At 41.6% G+C, this 21,219-nt stretch overlaps 2 protein-coding genes across 6 annotated transcripts; one reads left to right on the top strand and one right to left on the bottom strand.

Moving 5' to 3' along the window:
* Positions 1 to 312: 312 nt before the first annotated feature.
* Positions 313 to 13,298, bottom strand: LOC131668720 (cytochrome b5 reductase 4). Of its 3 annotated transcripts, XM_058943108.1 has the most exons (11): positions 12,854 to 13,288; positions 10,825 to 11,053; positions 6,080 to 6,250; positions 5,319 to 5,419; positions 5,144 to 5,252; positions 4,797 to 5,065; positions 4,079 to 4,313; positions 3,193 to 3,499; positions 2,777 to 2,863; positions 1,579 to 1,743; positions 313 to 836 (listed from the first exon to the last, which is right to left on the bottom strand). In XM_058943108.1, exons 2-11 carry the CDS (start codon positions 11,048 to 11,050, stop codon positions 782 to 784), a joined length of 1,725 nt encoding a protein of 574 aa, XP_058799091.1. In that variant the 5' UTR covers positions 11,051 to 11,053; positions 12,854 to 13,288; the 3' UTR covers positions 313 to 781. The 3 variants fall into 3 exon arrangements, with proteins under 3 accessions (XP_058799091.1, XP_058799093.1, XP_058799090.1); XM_058943110.1 differs by having other exon boundaries at positions 3,280 to 3,499; positions 4,797 to 5,252; positions 12,854 to 13,298; XM_058943107.1 differs by having other exon boundaries at positions 4,797 to 5,252; positions 12,854 to 13,295.
* Positions 11,996 to 21,107, top strand: LOC131668721 (fatty-acid amide hydrolase 2). Of its 3 annotated transcripts, none has more exons than XM_058943111.1 (9): positions 11,996 to 12,458; positions 16,211 to 16,435; positions 17,221 to 17,424; positions 17,793 to 17,998; positions 18,200 to 18,342; positions 19,444 to 19,622; positions 19,773 to 20,162; positions 20,287 to 20,469; positions 20,634 to 21,103. In XM_058943111.1, the coding sequence occupies exons 2-9, from the start codon at positions 16,259 to 16,261 to the stop codon at positions 20,730 to 20,732; spliced, it is 1,581 nt and encodes a 526-aa protein (XP_058799094.1). In that variant the 5' UTR covers positions 11,996 to 12,458; positions 16,211 to 16,258; the 3' UTR covers positions 20,733 to 21,103. The 3 variants fall into 3 exon arrangements, with proteins under 3 accessions (XP_058799094.1, XP_058799095.1, XP_058799096.1); XM_058943112.1 differs by lacking the exon at positions 11,996 to 12,458 and adding an exon at positions 14,166 to 14,236 and having other exon boundaries at positions 20,634 to 21,107; XM_058943113.1 differs by lacking the exon at positions 11,996 to 12,458 and adding an exon at positions 14,368 to 14,389 and having other exon boundaries at positions 20,634 to 21,104.
* The last annotated feature ends 112 nt before the right edge of the window (positions 21,108 to 21,219 follow it).

Below are 21,219 nucleotides of genomic sequence, written 5' to 3'. Positions count from 1 at the left end.
TACATTTACAGCGTGTTAGACTAATTACGGCTTTAATTTAACTTTCATCGCGAGCTTCTTTATTATTTTTTTTTGTTGAAAGGAAACTTAAGCTAAGCTACGGGCATTGTAATACGGGAAGAGGTTACATGGAAGTTTAATAATAAAGTAAGTGTATGCAACTTTTCCTTCGATTTTAATGTAATTAATGCATAACTTCGGTATTAAGAAGAAGCTTAAAGCATGATTCAAATACTCGATAAAAAAATGTATTGAAGCGGAAATTCCTGGAACGAAGTCAGTTCGAGTATTCGGAAAGAGTGGTCAGCAAATTAAAAAAAATCCGGAAGTTGATTTTCACGCTTGAAATTTCGGCTTAGAGTGCTCGTTATTCGCGCATGATTGGGGAAACTTTTTTTGTCGGAACTTTCATTTGCAATCCGTATAGGATCATTATTTATTAGAAAAAAAAATCAAGAACAAAGTACTTTCGCATATTACTTTCAGATGAAAAGCGATATACACGCAATTATCCACCATCCTATAAATATACATATTTCACATATTAGTTTATATTTACAAGAAAATCATCATGAGTGCTATATATCTCGGAAGAAGTATATGTAGGCCGTCCAGCGTACCCGACAGTTCGTTCAGCGAACAACGACAACTCGAAAAAAAAAACGAAAGCCAGTGGTAGACATTGTGTGTGTGTGTGTGTGTGTGTGTGCTGAACCTCATTCATCATTGGTCCACTTATCCGAAGAAGGTTTAACGAGGCTAAGTAGAGTTTGCTAGTCCATCAGTCGTCGAACTCGTGGATCTGAGATGGCATCCATCCTAATTCTCGTAGGCAACTGCAAGAGTAATTAGACGCTTTCAAACGATGTGACGACTCCGAAAATATTCACCACCACGTCTAAGTCGGCAAAAAATGTCGTAAAGCTCCGATCAGTCGCCGGAACACGCGAGCCAAGCGCTTTCGGATTATCTGCCGCTTCGTTTTAATTGCTGCTAGACCGTCGCTTTTCAAGAATATTGCGCTGCGCTGTTATTCCCGACGCTCGCGGTCAAAACGACGTTTTGTTAAAAAGTTTTATTGTTTCGATTTGTAAACAGCCTCTTTTTCGCGGCGAGATTCAACGCGAAAATAAAATACGCTGGAAGCGATTTAGCTTTTCGTATGCGCTTGTTTATACACGTGGCGAGTTGATGCTACGAGGAGCTTGCGACGTCTTTCCAAAGTAACTTTCGTCGAAAAAAAATCACGATTCAACTTTGTCAAATTGCAATATACCCGAAGTAAAATTCAAAAGACATCTAATGAAATCTTCGATTGCGGGAGTAATCGAGCGGATGTCACTGTGTCGGCTGAGATAATTGAATCCGCCGCGACACGTGCGCAAACCGATGGATGAAAAAAAAAGCATCCACCGCGAAGGCGGTTTTCTGACAAAGCGCGAAAGATTTTTGTTCGGCTTCTCAAGGAGGCATCTCCGGTAACGACGCGAACGAAGGAAAGGAAGAGTCCCTGCGTCGGCGTACAATGAGTTTGCCGCGCGAGCGTCAACAAAGCGACCAGAAGAGAACGAAACTTACTCTCGAGCAGCAGTCATGAAAGCCGCTGGTCCGCAAGTGAAAACGCAGGCTCTCGACGAGTGCTCGCCTATCAGCTCCTTCAGCAGCTCGGTCGACACTTTGCCACACCTTGCTACCGTTGCCTCGCTGCAGCTTGCCTCCGACAGCACGTGTGTCAGGCTTAACCTGCAAAAGTATATACACTTGTCGCATCATCGCGACTTTTGCGTGTCGTACGTTGGATAAATTAGATTTTTCGCTAGCGCCGTCGACGCAGTTTTATCGAGTCTCATCGACCTGTATATATCCAGCGCCGGCTGGCTTTGCATTTTAATGCACGATGCCCGACGGATCAAGGTGAGAATTTCAATATGCTACTCTTTCGACCAGTCGAATACGTAATGCCTTCGCGCGCGAGCACTGCGCCGATATCCCTGTAATTTTCTATCATTCAGTGACAAATCCGCTTTGTTTGTGATTGAAATTTCAAATTTTTTTCACGAGTAATCTCACTCTCTCTCTCTCTCTCTTTCTCTCTTTTATCGAAATGCCTGACATGTGATTCCCGGGTTTTCATAACGGAATGTGACTATTATAAAGTTCCTGCGATTCGAAGAGGTACGTAACGACTAACGTGGAATATTCGTGCGCGATAAAATGAAAAAGATGGTGACACTGTCCTACCAGAGAACATTTTGCGAACAAAGGACATGCACGAGAAGGGAATTGTATCGCGCGCGTGAGATAAAGAACGGCGCGATCAAAGGTATGATTTTATCCGGGCTCGTAATTACGTTCTGCCGGCGAGGAAAAAGAAAGGCTGCGATCCAGCTGAGATTGGACAAACGAAAACATGCTCTCGCTGTACTCTGGAGAGCGCGCGAAAGTCTACAATCGACAAGGCGACTGGAAGATCGAATCGAGAGCCGAAGAGCTACAGTAGAATGGAATATATTCGCGAGAGAGCTTTTTAAATCCGAAGAAATATGCCAAAACGATTGCGCGATTGCCGACATTCGAGCGGCACCGCGGCCGAGCAAAGAGGAGCGAGCTCGCAGCCCGCATAATACGCTCTGGCGCGGGCTGAGGTGAAAGCGGCAAGCGAGCAAGTCGAATAAATGGGGCGGCAGCAAATCAGCTTAGCGCTTCCTCAATCTCGGTCGCTCTCGGGAATTGCTCGGCGGCGAAAAACGAGAGACCGCGAGAGTCGCCAACTCACCTGCGTTCCCCGGCAGCTCGGTCCAGCTGCTTGCCGTAGAAGATCTGACGCTCGCTGCGGTTGAAGTTGACCAGCTTCATCTGCGGCCTGCGAATACGCAAATGGACGCGCGGCCCGAGCGGAATATTAATGGTGTTTGCCCGCGCTGGAGGCGGCAGGCTGCCGATTGCCGCGTTATCGATGCTTCCCTCGATATGCGTACCACGCAGCGCAGCGGGTCTTGCTTCGCTCGAGATACGAGGCTTCTAATAATCGAGGCGTGCCTTCCGCGACAAATTCAATCGAATGCACTTTCCAAGGCTCGATTAGTTGCCGCTCTTCGATAAAATCTCACGTCCTTTATCGACTTAAATCGCACCTCGTGGGAAGCGCATTTCAAGGGGAAAGTAACTCAGCGTAACGATGAGGTAACTCACGAATTGCGCCTGCACAGTGCTCGCTTGATAATTGGCAGCATGACAGTCAGCCCGCTACCAGCAGCGAGCATATTGACAAGCGGATACCTATCGTACGCCTCGATCTTGAACTCCCCCAAAGTATTGCTCAGCAGCAGGGTTTGTCCGGCGGTCAATTGGACGAGTCGCGGTGTCAAAGCACCGTCCTCGTAAAGTTTGACCATCAGATAAAGGCAAGAGGACTCGTCGTCGTCGGTGCAGCCGGCCGGTCGATCGCCGGGATGTAGACAACTCGGCACCGGGGTGTAGGGCCGCGAAACTTCCGTGCCTGCGTCGCAAAGAGACCAGCCAGATAACGAGAGCCCTGTCTTTCGGCAGCTGGCCGAGCAGAGCGTCGACCGCGCGAGGCGATTGAATTTCTCGTTTATTCGCGCAGGGAACGTCAACTCGTCAGAGTGGCCCAATCAAAGCGACGCGTGCGGTTGTATTAGCTGTATCCACTACCGGGGCTGTAATTATGCGCGCTCTGTGTTTAGATTCAATTAGCAGCACGCCCGTTTTCACGCTGATCGTTTCTGAAATGCCGTATCGATCTGATGTCTATTACGTTTAGGCGCTTGACGTGACATTTCGCGCTGAGTAAAATATACACGGCGCCTGCGTCGTACAGTGTTTTAATTAAAATTTCGATTAAAGCCGCTCTCGAGCACGCATATTCAATTATTGGCAACGATGCGTTCTATTTATCGCCACGCTATTGGAAATTATTAGCAGTCCATTAACCATCGAATAGTTCCATCAACGTCATTAAAACTAGAACAATTTAATCGCCTGTCCATCGCGCGACGGATAGAATGTTTTTATTGTGAAAACGCGGAACAAAAGCCGCAACAAGTTTAATGCTCACCATTCACGTTCATCTTGGCGTCTAAGTATCTGCCGGGCGGAACAAGCTGAATGAAATTCCGCGCACGCAAAACTAAAAGATGAACTACTTTGCAGAGCGGAGTGTTTTCCAGCACCTCGTATTCGCTGTAGGTTCTCTCAGCGGCGGCAGTCGGTCCGAGCTTTTCACTCGACTCCTCGAAAGTACCGTACGTTTTCCAGATTCCTCGCTCTTTCTTTTTGAAGGATATCTCGATCTTGCAGAAAGGTAACAAAGTGATGCATCATTGTACACTCGTAAATATACGGAAATTCTATGTTTTAATTGAACAATCTAACAAGCTCTGGTTCACTGCCTCGTTCTGGAGTGCTTCGGAGTTGAATACGTACAAGTTGCCGTTCGTCGGCGAACTTTCTTATAGAAATGAACGAGCATCGCTTTTTACTTGATTCTGGCATGCCTTTACAAAGACAACTACTTTCTGCCAAAACAAAGGAACGCAAGAGCGTGCTCGACCAAAAATTAAATCGGAACAAAAGCCTCAATCGCAAATGAAAACTCCTCCTCGCGGCCACTCCGTTTATCGCCTCGAAAACCCTCGTTCGCGGGAGAGAAAAGAGCGAACGATAAAATACACTCCTTTTTCTCCCGCGCGGCCCAAGTGGCAATCAACAGACAGCTCTTGCTCTCGCGCGCGAACAGACAAACGCAGCAGAAGAGGCGATCTAGGTTCGTTTACCTCGGAAGTTTCGGCGTCGCGTTTGCAATTGGGCGGCCACTCGAGGTCCCCGGCAAGGCTGAGGCGACGCGTCACCGCGAGCTTTTCCTCGTCGAGGCAGATCCTCACCGAGTGCTCCGAGTCGCTTAGCTTTCGCACTTGACACTCGCCGCACGACGACGATGCCAGCGAGTAGAAGAACGACAAGGACGACGTCGTCTGACGCCAGTCCATTCTCAAAGTGCTACTGGAGCTAGGGGCCGGATCCGGGACGGCTTTCACGCTTTTTTCTGCAATAGTGTGCTTGTAATAATGCGTGGCACCTTTCTGGAGACGTCCCGTTCGATCGTCCCTCGAAAAATACTCACTGGACTTGTCGTTGTGGCTCTCGAACGCGAGGTCTGCGCTCGCGGAATGCTCCAATCTCCCGACCACGCATTTCTGCAGGATGCTCTGATAGTTCACCCACGCGTGCACCTAAAAATAGTCGACGAAATCATTGATCATCATCGGAAAAATAAGCGAAGCACGAATCCAACTCACGTCATCGAACAGCTTTGTGGCGTCCTTTCCAACGGCCTTCATCAGCTCGGGTACACCGCCGGGATGAAATCTCATGTAACGCGACACGTTAAAAACTACTCCTGCAAAAGGTGTATTTTTGCAATGATTATCGATGCGACTGTTTGGATTGTCACTGGGTGGGAAGTTTCGCGGTCGAGCTCGCTGAAAGCGTTAACTTTTCAATAGCGGCAAAGCGTGCGAGGACTTAAAGTTCTTCGCTAGGTCAAAGTTTGACTTGGCCCGCCCCCTCTCCCTCTCTCTCTGAAGTTTGCTTGTTATGTCAAACCGCATAAGAGAGTAGGCCGCGTTTCGAACCACACTGCTCTCTGGCGACGGAAAGCCGAAGACGCCTCGAAGGACTCGTACAACGCAACAAATGAAAGCTGCGTTTTTGCGTGCGGTCGATCTATACGATAATTCCGACAAGTTATCGAGCTTGCCAACACACGCGGCACGTATGCTGGGACAAGAAGCTGCACAACGAGAAATAACTGGCCACGAAACGAGGCTCGGCCCGGCGACAGCCCACTACGTGCGGCGTGCTAGAGGGAGTTTGTGCGCGCGACTCGTGTATTCAGAATTGAATTGGCGCCGATACAATGGCCTTCGCAACAGTTGCAGCGGCGGCGGCACCAGCAGATACGCTACGTGGGTTGATGGGGAAGCGAAGACAAAAGGCCGAAAGTTTGCCGGAGGGGAGGGAAGGGATAGGTGCACAGGTGCACGGAGCGGACACTTGCCTCTTATAGCGATCCAAGCGTCGTCCTGGCTGTTGTGTCGGGCCAGCTCGGCGGGTGTGACCGTGATCGGCCGACCGCCCACGCCACTCAGGTCGACGCCTGACGAGCCCAGTCGGATCCAATCCATGAGACTGTGGCCAGGCGCCAGTGCCGTCTTGTTGCGCGGATTACCTGCAAGCGAACACGGCGCATCAGCGAGATATCGGCTCGATGGAAAATTGGACTAATGATCGCGTGCCACGGACAGATCGATCGGACGAGCTTGCTAAGGCCTGTCGCTACCTTTTGTCGCCGCTCGGTTTTTCTTTTTTTGCCACGCTAATGACTGGCACTTGAATGAGGCGTTGCCAGCGGCGACGCGTGCTCGTTAATTTTTAATCTGGATTAGCCTCTCGCTCTTTCGACCTCGCTGCGGCGAGTGGCTAATGGCTGCTGTTCGCGGAATTTTATTGCCATGACCCGTGGGATGTGCACCGTGAAATTCAACGTTACGCGATTCATAGCGTCTTTTACTAGAGACGAGTGCGGACTCTACGACACCGAGTGGATACTTTGCTATCTAGTTTTGGTGCTGCTAAACGATTTATTGCTTCTTCGAATAGAATGGCATTTGGTTTTTCTGTTGGTTTGAAGAATATATTTAGACGCTAGTTCACATAGAAGCTAGTAATCTACTTATCTACTAATCTAGAATTATTATTGAAAACGCGCGAAAAACTGAGAAAGTTGAGTGTTACGACGAAAATGGAGCATTTCAAAATTTGATGCAACTACTTATGCAGTTTGTGAATAAAGGCGTCACATTTCGCACCGAAAAACGAAACCAATCATAAAACTTTTTCCGTTCCTCGAGCAACGAAAAATAGCGAACGCCAAACCAATTGCAAAACAGTACTACTCCGAGTACTGGTTGCGAAATCTGGGGTATTTTCCAAAATGAATCATTTTGCCGAATCGTAAGATTTAAGCTAGGAACTAACCTCATTTAATGTATGAAAATTAAATTTGACCAGGTGACATTTATATTGAATAACCGTCATATGAATGCACACATTTAAAAGTATAATTTCGAAAGGTACTTGCAAAAAGACCATTTATCACAGAATAATATCCATTAAATTTATTTCAATTGTTTGAGAAATGATCACGTAAAAATAATGATTCATAGTTGCAGTCAAAGTTTTTGATCTTTTAAGAAGGTAATTCAAGATTTAAAGGATTAAATAATAATTTGTTAATTACAAAAATCTAAAAGATTAAATTCAAATAACGATTGATTTAAGTAAAAAGATTGCAAATATTCACTCTTTTATCACGCAAACTTGAAAACAGGTACCTCATCTATCTCTATGAGTGTCGTGTGTTAATATATATGGTATTGAATAAAATATAAATAAAATATAGCAAACAATTTATACCTGAAAATAATTTTGAATTTTAACAATCTTGAATTTTATTATGAACAATCCTTAATTCTCACTATGAGTACAAAAAATTTTTTTCTAAATACGAACATATAATGCATAAGCGATAAAAGTAATAATAATAACAGATGAATTTAGTTGTTATAAGTTATTTATTGTTTATTTATTTAAAAGGTTTGAGAATATAGTTTATCAATCAGTGTTTATTTCATTATATTTTATTAAGAACAATATCAACGCACATGGAAAAAGGTGCAGAAAGACAACTGGCGTAACCTATAAATATCACACATAATCAGTAATCAAGGCAGGCTGATTTCGTAGCATCCAATGAGGTCATTTAAATTGCAGGTCCTCGAATGATTAGTATTTGGAGTATTATGGGCATGTAGATTAACGTTTGATCTCCGATGCGTTGATGTCGAGGAGAAAACAAGAGAGACTAGGCAGATAAGTGCTAATTGGCAATTGATCAAGGTAGTGTGTGCATATATAGTACGCTATACGAACACTCATGGACAAGTGTATAACATACTGACCTGCTGATGGCGACTCATCGCGATGATAGCAACAGCACCACCAGTGGCGACGCATTGACGGTGACTGAGCCACTGCTGCTGCGCTCTCTCTCTCTCTCTCTCTCTCTCTCTCTCTACTGGTCATCGATCGCGTGTTCAGCTCAGCTTGCGCGCCTAACCCCTTTCGTCAGACTTTTCCGTCTAGGTAAGTGCACTCTCTCTCTCTCTCTCATTCTTCCGCCGGACGTATATATTATCGATAAGTCCATTCGCCAACTTTTAGTCGAGCCGCAAACTTAGCTCATGACAATCACGTGAATCTTTCCTATTATTTTGCTCGCAGTATCGCGCCTTTTTGTTATTACATTCTAACTTGGCTTTTGCGCGCATAGCCACAAAGTGAATAACAACAACTTTGAACAAGATTAAAGGCTTACAAAGTGTAGGAATGGCGCTGCCGAGTACGTTTGAAACCTTAAGCTGGCCACGTACGTCGTCGCGAGAGGTGCAGCTTAGTTTATGAAAATTAGCAAATTAGCAAATAAAGGAACGTGCTCCGTGGAGAAAATCATGGGAAAAGTGCTACAGGGTCATTAGCAGATAGTAAAAAGGGCGACTCGATCGTATTGTTGGCGCGCAGGCAATAGAGTTGGATCGGGTTTGAGGAAAGTCGATTAATCATCGAGTTATCGCGTAAAGTTTCACTGCCCGCACGCAAGGCTAGGACCCATTATTTTTTGAAATGTAATACGACGGCTCACGTTTATGTATACAGTGCACGATTATTCGGTGCTACTTGCGCGACGGAGAGTGAAGACTTAAAAGTTTCTGATGTACTATTAAATCTCCTGCTTGCCGCCATTATTCACGCTCTTGTCGTTTAACTGACCAATTGCCACGGATTGTTACGCTAGAAGTCGTGTGAAGTACGGCCACTTCGAAACGCAACGATTGCAATTTTTTCCTCTCGGGTGAGCTTCGAATTAAATCGCCTGCAACGTTTTTAGTCCCACCGCGGCCAGCCGTTAAGGACATCGTCATGCAAAATATGCTTCCGTTGGATCGAATGCCGAATCATTTTCAAAGGAAAGGCGAATATACTCGTTGATTTGGTCGATCAGGCGCGACTTGACCAAAAGTTTTCTCCTATTTTTCGGGAAGTTGAAGCGATTTTGTATCGATAACGCTGCACATAGGTTATTTCAAAAGAACGCGCTTCGCTTTGGTCACTTTGCTACAGCCAGTGCACTCCGAAGAATCGACAAACGTGAAAGAGGCGTCTTTCAACGGCCACCTTTGACAGCCAATGGACTGTATTGAAACGCGCTTTCTTTCACATGCTCTTCTGACTAGGCGTTGCTAATACATTATAGTAATGTGAAACGAATAATTCGCTTGATTTACATTAATCTTGTCTGGAAAAGAAATTCTCACCAAAACTAGTTATTGCAAGGCTGAAAGCTCTCAAAATCGAGACTAGCTAATATGAAAAATCGCTTTGCATAATTGGCAATATTGACTGGTTGTACAGTAGCTGGGACATCCTCTATTTTCTTTGCGCCTTTTTCGAAAGAAGCATTCATCCAAATAAACGCGATAGTACACCTAGAGTGAAATTTCGTTTCTATTTCTCCATTTTGTATTGTATACTCGTATAAATTTTTCCGCAGAAGAAGATGCTGAATAAGATATTGAATTGATGCAAAGAGGCTTTTTAGGTCTCAAATGTAGACCGTTATTGATTGGCCACCGACGGGTCTCAACTAAGTAATAAGCAAATATTTTACACGCCTGTCTTGTCCATTGGCGGTGCACCCAATGTAATTCCACACTTTAGCAGTCCATTAGCGCCGGCAAAATGGCGACTGGCAATTGATCAGTTTGACCTCGTCTTCAAATGCGCTTAAAGAATAAGTCATAAAGACGTCTTACAGGAACTTTGCGAATCGGCGGAACTCTTAGAAGCTCCTTCTTTGAGGCTCACCCCTTTCCAAGTGTCGTAAACTTGAGATGATGGGTCTTATAAGCTATTTATACTCCGAAATTGCTAAGTCCGCAAACATTTTGAAACGCTAAAATTCATCATTTTCATTAGAATTTAATTGCACATTTGAAATCGAACTTTATCAATAGTTCGAATTTTAATTACCCCCAGAATATTCCGTTAAATTGGATAGACTAAATCGCGATAAATATACGGAGGGAATGATTTATGAACTCGAACTGATTTATGCGCTCAAGTATAATTTTCAATGCATACCATTCAGTTGAAAAGTGCATTAGCTAATAATTCGAGTTTCGTTTGCTTGAACCGTAACGAAATTGCTATTGACTTTGAAACGAGCGTAAAATTTGTTTCACTCGATCTCATTTAAACAACCATATTGATGTCTACAAATCGATGATTTCCCGAGTGTTGGAAAAATTGAACGAATTTTCAAAGCACGACAAAACGACATTCGAGTTGAACGAGAAAGCTCGACTGGAACTTTGTAAAAGGATTCGATGGGAACAAAAAAGATAGCAGCTGATATCACGATGTTTTCGCAAGTCAAAGAATTATCCGACTACGTGCAAACACACACACACACACACACGCGCGCGCGCGCGCGCGTATATCCATAGGCAATGCAAGGAACTCTCGTTTCTCAACGGAAAGCCAGTTTACCCCGAGGCTACAATCGAAAGCGTTCACTTCAGCCAACAACAAACAAAAAGAGCGAGAAAAAGAGCAGCGTACGAATCGGAAATTGAACAATATCTGCAGGTAGGGCAAAGTGATTTTCTCCCTAGGAGAACTCACCAGTGGCTGAGCCAGAGGCCGACGAAGTCACCGGGGGCTGCGAACTTTGACGAAGCTGCTTGACTCGGGCGATGCCGCTGGGCAGGATGGCAGCGTTCTTGACGAGCAGTCCGACGGCAGGAGTCGCCGGTGGCTTCATCTCGATCTTTCTCATTTTCTCGTCCAACTCGTCGGCACCACCGCCGCCAGCAGCATCACTTTGACGAGCGGCCTGGCCGGCTTCCATGTCCTTCATCAAAGGCAGGCGGAAAAAAAAAACAAAAAACACATTCGCTTCAATTACTTGTTCTTTTGATCGCCGTGCCAGAGAGAGCCGCGACTTGGCAAACGTATGAGCTGCGAATAAATCCTTGTCCCGCGAGTGCAAAAGCTTACTTCTTTATGCTCCTCCCTTGGCCGATAAGTGTATTGTTTCGTTCGAGCGTGAAATCGAATTTCTCTGCTTTTCTCGATGCTCGCCGCGCGGACCTGTTTTTTCTTTCTTTTTTGCCTTTTTGTTTGTTTATCTCTCGGCTGTGCTACTTTGCAACGATACTTATTTACTGGACTGAACTCCTTCCCGTGAGGATACAATATTGTTGCTTTGCAGATTCGTCTTCTGGTAATCATTTGGCAATCCGATAAAGGTATTATTCGCCACCGCACAAAGGTTACAGATGACAATATGCTATTTATGCGAACAGGCTCGCAGAGATTACATTACAAACTAAATATTGATGCATGCCTAGCGTGCAACTTTACTTTAACTTTCAAATAAACTAAAATTACTTTGTCTACAGAATTTGAATTGATTATCTTGTTTTCCAGTCCACCTTGTCGGTTCACGAATAATTTCTTAAATAATTGCAGATAAAATTCCATCGCTCTTAACGCGCCTCGAGATAGTAACAACCAAAATCGAATGTTTTTTTTTTTCGATTTCTCGAAAAAGAGTTTCGCGACGAAGCTAATAGGCGTCCAAAAGACCCGAATTTCGCCCAACAACGATAACAACGGCAATGATCGTTCGTCCTTTTTCAATCTCGCCGCTCGCGGCACGACGCGCGAGGTGGCAGCACTTACCGGCGAGCTCCACGTGACCATCCGCGGCAAAAGTGAAATCTTTCTTATTCGCCCGCTCGTACATCTCCGTTACAAGATAAACGGGCCACATGCGTGCACAGATGAGAAGCAGAGGGCGAAAAGGAAAGGAGCCGAGTGCCGACGACACTGTCGAGTTTGAAAACTGGTTTAGCGCCCGCGTCGAAGGAGCGATGAGCTGCTAGCGAAAATTGGCGAGCGTGCGCCGGCGAATCAGTTTTCTCTCTGTCTCTCGCGAGCGCCTTTTACAATCCGATCGTAAAGCCCAATCGATACTCTCCGAGTCTCCGTGCTCGCACGCCGGATGGAATTGAAAATTTTCGCTGCGACGACAGCCGCTATCAGACGCTGTAATCTAATCTCGTGCAGTCGCGATTGGTGAAGGAACGAGAGGCATCTTTCTGCCACGGTTGCGCTGAATCTGCGAAAAGTTTGGTGTGCAGTTGGCCAACCAGCGAGAAGAGAGGAGCTGTACATTCACCGCCAGGACGATCACGAAGAAGCGAATCGTTGACAGCCGGAACCCTTGCGGCTGCCCCAGCTACTATAGACTGGTGAGTTGACGATCAAGTCTTTTCCTCGGCAAGCCGACGATTTCCACCTAACTATTGTGCACAGTATATTTATACATCAATTTTCACGTTACGTGTTACCGTGCACAATAGTTCACGTGTAAAATAATTACGCACGCAATCGTCGCTTTGCCTTTTCCTCGTCATTTCTTCAATTATCACGGCCAAATGTCATCGACGCGGCGAGTAGGCAAAGCGTATTTCACACGATGTGAATGAGACTTATCAACATCGTCCGCGACTAACGGTACTGTAGCTATGAATTAGGGAACGAGGACACATTTTTCGTAAGCGTCGTCAGCGGCGAGACCGAAGAAAGATAATCAGCTCGCCTAACCTATAAGGAAAGTAGCAGGCGCTGTGCCGTGTGTACTCACGTTGTGTATGCCCTTGGCTGGAGGATGTGCGAGTCACGAGTGAGAAATTCGGCGAACAACGTCAATGAAGCTCCATTTTCCAGTTGAAATCGTTGCACGCACGTGACTTGATCTTGACGAACTCGCGCGTAGGGGCATTCTCGCGACTTATGCTGCCCCGCGCGCGCGAGAGAGAAACTTTGTATTATTAAAAGTGCCAGTGCTGTCACACGCACGTAAGATCACGCGCGCGTGTGGGTACGGTTGACGTTACGCGCGTGGGATATAGGCGCGTGCGCATCGGTGCGCATCGTCTACTACCGTGATGTGTGCTTGGAATTCGAAATGATTTTTATCTCCTTTATTATGAAGCGAGCTTCAAACTCTCAAGTTTTCAGGAAAGTTTTGTTCGACGTGTATTGTAATACAACTTTGTGTCGAGGAAACATGATTGATTGCAGTACGTATAAGTTTTTCTCGCTTTTTCCGTAAGCCTCCGACTCCGAGGCTTGCGCATAAGCTTAATGTTTTCTTTTTATTTTTGCAATGGCGTCATCAAACTTGTTTCTATTAGGTAATTGAAAATCCTGAAAAACTGTTCGTCTCGTAGCAGGAAATCAGTTTATAAACTCAGAATGTAATAATTTATATAGAACACAATTTGTAATTGACAAGCGGCGGACGGTTGAACGCTTTAAAAATAAAACTCGCCTCGCATGTTCCACACCCGCGCGAAAAAGGCAGCGCACAAAATAGAACTGGAGTTCGTATGAAACGTGTAGTTGGACGCAAAATTACTCTCCGTCGAACGTATCCTTCTCGTACTAAGCACTTATCGCGAGAGAAAAAAAAATTGTCGAGCTCGCAGTCTTTGCTCATATTACGTATAACTGTCGGCACGAAAGGTTCATTGACAGGAAAAAGACGTTAATTCCGCATCATTGATGCAGCTAGAAGAGTATTAAATTTTATCAATGATCGATACGCAACGAAAGATGACACCGGCAAAAAAATTCCTTCACGGCCAGCGAAAAGAAAATCCGCTCGATGTTGGTATTCTTTGTCTCTTCATGCGTGGTTTTAACACGCGTATCTCTGCATGGTCAATTGGCGCGATTTTTTTCTCGACTACCGCGGCCATACAGGCGTGTCGTGCTGGTGCGCGCGCGCGTTCTAGAGAGAAGACATATATAGCTATAGATTCTTTAACTGTTCTCTCTCTCTCTCTCTCTCTCTCTCTCTCTCTGTCTCTCTCTCTCTCTCTCTCTGCTCTCTCTCTTGCTAAGCTATATTGTCGGAGGAGCTTTTAGTTTCAGTCGACCGGCGTGTCGCGTACGCGACGGTCAAGGATTTAATATTGAAACACAACGTGTAGCGCGTAGTCCGGAATTTTCTTTGCAACAGGTATTACACGAGAAATAAAGTTCTGCTTTGTAGTGTGTGCAGCTCTCTTTGTTTGCTTTTTTCGATTCGCGTGCTTCGATTCAGTTTCAAGGATCAACAAGCCGCATTAGGGTGACGTGCGGGCAGTGATGGGCCTTAAGTAACAATTATTACGTGAGCGTTTTTTATCGATGCAGTTTTGCATGGCATTTTAGCCATATTAACGTCGGATTTTAGGACACGTTACGAGTGATTAGATAGAGGGCATACTTTTCTTTGCATTGATCTTCCATCAGAAATATTTTCGTGCAAATGTATAATAATGACATGAAATAAAATTTATATCGGTATATACAGATGTCGCGTGAAACAGAGCTTAGCGTGAAATTGAAGCATAAGCATGTACGCTGCTCTGCCCGATGACGTATTCAAACTACTGAACGTGAATAAATCGTTCGCAGATATTAAATCTCAGTCTGTCACCATTTTCTAAAAAGAAAAAATAACAAGCTCGTTTGAACGATCTCGCTGTGAAAAATAATTAAGTGCACGAATTAGAGATGCGTATCGTGATGGATATGTTGTCGATGGAGTTCTCACGCGAAGTTAATTACCGTTCCCACGGAATAAAATTAGCATGTCTCCACATTTTGTTATGTGGGAGGATGCTAATATTTACGCTGGAATTCCGAACGAGCCGTGCAAAGGAAAAAAAATAAACAGACATTCTCGTTCGGCACACGTTGCTTGTGCAGTTGCGAAGTGCTTCTTTTCGCATTCAGTGAGAGTGAATGAACTACTGTGTCGTTTAATGAACATAGACGTTTGCACGAGGTCGACATGGAACAATGTAATATTTCGCGTCGCTCTGGGTTCACGAGTTTTCGTTTTTTTTCTACCTCCCTTTTTTGCATATTTGCGCATTCTTTTTGGCGATTTATAGGCTGACTAAGTGGATTTTGAAGCGTTGCGATAAAAATTTTATGCGTTTAGTGGCGCTGTGACTGATATTTTGTTAGACTCACCTTTAGTTAATATAGGTAATTTTTTGGTAAGTAGAGCTGAAAGAAATAATTACACTTCCTTAGTAGACACTCATAGAATTGAATCTGTTGGAACAACATTGGTCTGATTTAAGATATTAAAGATCTCACGAAAATCGTGATATTAATGGCTTTTCACTTTAAATGGTTTTAACGTCAAATATGAATTTCATGTTTTTCCTTGCAAATACAACATTATAAACGAAATCATCACGACGACAAGTCGTATAAAGAAAAAGCTTGCGTACAATTGAAGATATTTAAAAAAAAATGATGATGTAAAAATATCGCTTAATCCAATTAAGCAGAGGTAAAGTAACGGTAGAAGCGAATGCCTCGTATAAATTGCAAAGCAGACGAGAGACACGGAGGAATAATAATGTTTGTAGTGGGCATTGATCGGGAAGAAGCATTTAGCAAACACTTATTGAATTGATTAGTGATGAACTGCGGCCGGTGCTCGGCTTACGTGCCTCTAGAAGATTGCACTCTGTCCTGAAAACCGCGCGCGTGGATATTACGATATCGCTTCTAGCTATAAATACACATTTTCTAAAGGTTATTGAAAATCGACTCTTTTGTTGCAAAGCGTGCGTGCGACACACGCGATCGTAGACAGCCCCACTGAACGCGCATTACTACGTTTATTACAGTCCGAGGGTGTTACATCATTCCCTCGCGGCCGGCGGAGTTTGAAGATAACATGATTACCTAATGCAACGTATCTTTTTATGAGTGTGCATATGTGCAATTCTTCGAGCAAAATTGTCACTCAACGGCGCTATGAGTGCTCACAATAACTACTGTCAATAAAGTTTAAAAGCGAAAGTGACGTGTCACTTGGCAATTGATGGAGCGCGTCTCACAAAAATTGACACAAGTTTTTGTCTTAATTTTTTTTTATCGCGTATTTTATGATTCCATCACAAGTGTATGTAAATCTTGTCCACAGATAAATGCATTTAAACGAGGAAGACAGAGGTCAATCGAAGAACGCAAGATGAAGAATATCGTGAGAGTGATAAATCTAGTTCACAGACTTGTTGAACTGATCGCCAGAGGTTTCTTTCTGCTCGTTGCCTATATCAGTGGCCCTGCAGAATGTCAACCGTGCATCACGGATTTGACCCTTATGCACAGTGCATCGGCACTTGCGCTAAAGATTCGCAATCGTCAGGTAAGATTACGGAGATTGGTTTTATGTGTGTGGTTCAATTTTCGGTGCACGATACTCGTCGATGATCCTATTTGAATGTGAATTAATTATTCAATTTGATAGACTTTTGACGATTTTTCAATGCATTAACCTAATACATTTTATAATATACAGCGTTTACAGCGTTGAATGGTCGTTGATGATTAAATTCGTTCAATCAAAAGTGTTTGTGGAAAGTAGGTCAAATTTACAATTAATCGTGGATTGCATGACTCTTGTAGTAAGAGCTTAACATTTCATAGTAAACAGTGAAAATTTTATTATATTAGCTTTTTTACCGAGAAGTAATATACAAGAAATTGAAGTTCACGATAAAGATTCGGTTTATAAATAAAATAAATTCAAGAGTTTCACTGAAATAACATTTGTAAAAATATGTCCATGAATTAGAAATATCTCAATATCATATGAGCTTACAAAATATAAGAATAACTCTTAGAAATAACTTGCGTGGCTTCACGCGTAATTCTTTATATTTGATATCACGACACGTTTTCACGACTTTTAAAAATTTATTTCAAAATCGTCTACGAATGAACGCGTTATTTATTTTTCACGCTTTATAAATTTAAAACGCACAACAGTTTCTTATATCATATTAAAGAAAAAAATTAAGTATAAACTCAGTAGTCACTTTTTCCATCGTGGCATACGGAAGCATTTAAAAATGATTTTTGCTCACGATATTTGTCGGAATAGTTAACACGTGTGCGTCAAGAGTCTACATAATTTGTATGCATTTGTAGTTATCGTCGGAGGAGGTAGTCAAATCTTACATCACAAGGATCAATGAGATTCAACCGATTCTCAATTGCGTCTGCGAAACACGCTTCGAGGAAGCACTCAAAGAGGCTAAGAAATGTGACGAGCTGCTCAAGGTACTCAACGGACCTTCGGCCGATGTTCTTGCAAAGGATAAACCTTTTTTCGGCGTTCCTTTCACGACAAAGGTACAGTTTATTGGCTAACATAAATGTTTTAAAGAGTTAATCACTCCGTATCTAAATAAAATTGAAGAACATGAAATTAAATCAAATGTTTTTATTAAATACTTGTTTCAAGTCAGGTTTATTCGCGATATAACGATTTCAATTGCAGGATTTGGCATATTATGGTTACAAAATCTCGTTTTTTAAACAATCGATGTTATGTATAATTTAAAGTATATTACAAAACTTAAAAAAAAAACTTAAATATTAAATAGTATTAATAAATACTTCAAGAACTTAGTAATAATTTTTCCAGATTGGAGAAACTACTATTTCGAAATGAGAAAGAAAAAATGTTAAGATAATAATAATTGAATTTTTTATTACAGGATTGTATTGCCGTTGAGGGTATGAAGCAAACAGCTGGTTTAGTAGCCCGTAAAAATTATCGTGCTGATAAGGATTCAGAAGGAGTGAAACTTATGAGATTAGCTGGAGGTATACCGATCGCAACGACGAACGTATCCGAGCTTGCGATGTGGTGGGAAAGTACAAATCGTATTTATGGAACTTCTAGAAATCCTTACAATACTAGGTGATTCATGTTTTTGTTATCAGCTATTATACATTCAATTGTCAATTCATTACAACAGTTGGGAAATTTGACTTTTTAGTATTCTTACGTGGATCATAAGAAATATAAAAAACTGACCAAGTAAAAAAATTTGAGCTGTTGTCATTTGATTTGCGAGATAATTACGTTTTGAAAATTCAATCGAAATAAATGTGTTTACAGGCACATTGTAGGTGGTTCTTCTGGTGGTGAAGGTTGTCTACTTGCGGCAGCTGGCTCGCCGTGTGGCATAGGTTCAGATATAGGTGGATCAATTCGAATGCCATCATTTTTCAATGGGATATTCGGACACAAACCCTCTAAAGGTATATCAGAAATATTTTTATTGAAACGGAAGTTACTTTCAAAGGAAGATCTTGACAATAACTTATTTTTAAATATACTTTTAAAAGATGTTTAAACATCTATTGATATCATAAATTTTATCTGTGATTGCGTTTTTTATTTATTTAATATAATACGAAAATCATAATTTCTCTTGAATAACTAAGAATCGTGTTACGAAATTATCAAAAATATATGATTTGAAAACATATGAAAACCGGATTAAGTCTCTACTTTATAAATAATTCTGTTATCAATTAGCATTATAACATTATTATAATCAATTTAGGCAGCTAAATTTAACGCTTAACCAATAAATTTACAGAATATGTATGAAATGCAGAATATGTATCTACAATGTCAAAATTCGAAGTAGTGACCTAACTATACTTGTGAATTTTTAAACTTTATCTAACTTAAATACGTTGTTTGGAGGACAATTTAATTTTCTCTTTAATCGATTTATCGGATTGTGTTAGCGGGTCGCAAGCGAGTAGACACGAAGTAGCCGAGAACTTACCGTAACTCAATACTTATACATTAAAATGGCCTTTCTGGACCTATGGAAGAGTGTCTATAAATAATCACAATCCGTAGGCATCATAAAATTATACATATTTTATATGAATTTGAAAACTCTTATCTTTTGTTATCTTATGAATATATGAATTCAAAAGTTCTTATCGTTAAAAAATATTAACCGAATCGATGTAGATTAAAAATTAAAAATTATACCAGTTATGAGATTCTTGTTTAGATGTAATTTTAGATAAAAGATTGTTTTATGCATTTTGTAGTAATACGGTTCAATTTAGTCACCAATTATATTCAAAAAAATTACACATGTTGAAAATATCGTAGGTATAGTGATATTACAACACCTATTCTGTTTGGTTTATAAGATTGTACTTTTCGTGAAAGATGTGTGGAGGAGGGAAAAATGTATTTTTAATATTATGTGAATAATTTCACAAGAAATGCAGTCTATCTTCGAATGAAACAATAATGATAAAATTAAAATTAATACAAGCGACTTATACATTCACATGATCTTGATAATATAATGTTAAATTGCATGTTAGGGATTGTATCGAATGATGGACAATATCCGAGTGCTGAAACCGAAGATCAAGAACAGCTTTTAGCTCTTGGACCTATGTGTAGATTCGCTCAAGATTTGGCACCCATGCTGCAAGTAATGGCTCATAAAAATGCTGATATGCTGAATTTGCAAATTAAAGTAGACGTCTCCAAGCTCAAGGTCTATATGATTCTATTTGTTACTTATATGAATTATGATTTCTTATTTTTTATAAGTCAATTCTCAGACTTATAAAAATATTTTATTAATATTTATAGTTCTTCATTTTTTTTAACGTTACGTTCTAAAAGTAAGCAAATGTTATTTTAGATATACTATATGGAAGATGACGGCGGACAACTATTGGTATCAACTGTTGATCACGAGATAAAAGAAAGTATGAGACGTGTAGTACAGTTCTTTAAAAAAGCCCACAATGTCAAGGCAAAGAAAGTCAATATTCGTAATTTTAAGAAAAGTCTAGCTCTATGGTTTGCATGTATGGCAACTGAACCGGGAAAAGATTTTGCTTATGAAATGGCTAATAGAAAAGGTCGCGTGAATGTATTGCTGGAGTGGTTAAAATTTATAACATTTTGTTCTGACCATACTCTGTCAGCTCTAGTAACTTCATCGTTTGAAACGTTCAATGTTCAATATGGCAGCGAAACAGCTAATAAGTTGAAAGAGGAGTGTAAAGAGCTGCAGCAAGAGTTCAAGGTTAGAATATAGAGATATTTCGATGACTTGGTTTTATAGCTTTTAGAAGCTGCACCTAACTAGCTTGTAGCCTAGCTTGTACAATTGCAAATAATTATTTTGTATTTTTCATATTTTTCCCCAGGATATGTTGGGCGACGACGGAGTCTTTTTGTATCCAACGCACCCCACAGCTGCGCCCATGCATTATGAGTCATTCGTGAAACCTTTTAATTTTTCCTATACGGGCATCATTAATGTGCTAGGTTTACCAGCTACTGCCTGCCCACTTGGATTGAATAAACAAGGGCTTCCTATTGGAATACAGGTAATGTTTATATAGCACATTAGTCGAGCAATAATAACGGTTAAAAAACAAAACAAATTAAAGATTCAATCGAATAAAACTGAAATGTTGACTAATATTTGATGTAAGTGTACGAAGTGAATCAGAAGCGGTAAATTATTGTTTGCATTCTTTGTTTTTTCTAGGTTGTTGGTGGACTCTATCAAGACCGCAATACATTAGCTGTGGCCGAGGAGCTGCAGCGTGCATTTGGAGGCTGGGTTCCTCCGGAGATAGCTGAATGAAAAATCAATGCAAATTACTTGTCTAGTTTATGGTTCAAAACCGCCGAACAATGCCTTAGCCTCATTTTTTTTAATGAGGCCACATGTATTTTTTGAAATTATGCGAGAGATCTCATGTAAATGCGGTTAATGCCGTTATTTAATTTACAATACACACAATGGAAAGAGATTTTATATATATATACATTCATAGCTATAAAAAAAATTTGTTGATGCATTGAAAGGAAAAAAAGGCAATTAATGTTGATCTAGATATGCGATGATGCAATTAATTTTTACCTACTAGATTGCTGTATTCCTATTATATATCTCGATCAAATTATATTTTTGTGTATACGGATGAAATAATGATGTTCTATATAATTATTTGTATCTATTTTTTTCAGATGACTATTTGTATAATTTTATAGGAATAAATTTTACAAGTGATATTAACGACTTTTCATAAGATTGTGCATATTTATTTTCATAAATAATATAACATTAC

The sequence above is a fragment of the Phymastichus coffea genome, unplaced genomic scaffold (assembly GCF_024137745.1).
Source record: "Phymastichus coffea isolate CEN01 unplaced genomic scaffold, Cenicafe_Pcof_1.1 PCOF00083, whole genome shotgun sequence".
Lineage (NCBI taxonomy): Eukaryota > Metazoa > Arthropoda > Insecta > Hymenoptera > Eulophidae > Phymastichus > Phymastichus coffea.
The sequence above is the reverse complement of the archived record's forward strand: the minus strand, read 5'-3'. Positions and strand labels throughout refer to the sequence as shown.

Coding starts and splice junctions, on each gene's coding strand:
- LOC131668721 (XM_058943112.1), top strand. CDS start 16,259: ATGAAGAATATCGTGAGAGTGATAAATCTAGTTCACAGACTTGTTGAA. Junction 16,436..17,220: donor TAAAGATTCGCAATCGTCAG/GTAAGATTACGG, acceptor ATGCATTTGTAG/TTATCGTCGGAGGAGGTAGT. Junction 18,343..19,443: donor CGGACACAAACCCTCTAAAG/GTATATCAGAAA, acceptor ATTGCATGTTAG/GGATTGTATCGAATGATGGA.
- LOC131668720 (XM_058943107.1), bottom strand. CDS start 11,050: ATGGAAGCCGGCCAGGCCGCTCGTCAAAGTGATGCTGCTGGCGGCGGT. Junction 6,251..10,824: donor GGCCTCTGGCTCAGCCACTG/GTGAGTTCTCCT, acceptor GTTCGCTTGCAG/GTAATCCGCGCAACAAGACG. Junction 4,314..4,796: donor GCGACGCCGAAACTTCCGAG/GTAAACGAACCT, acceptor CCTTTCTGCAAG/ATCGAGATATCCTTCAAAAA.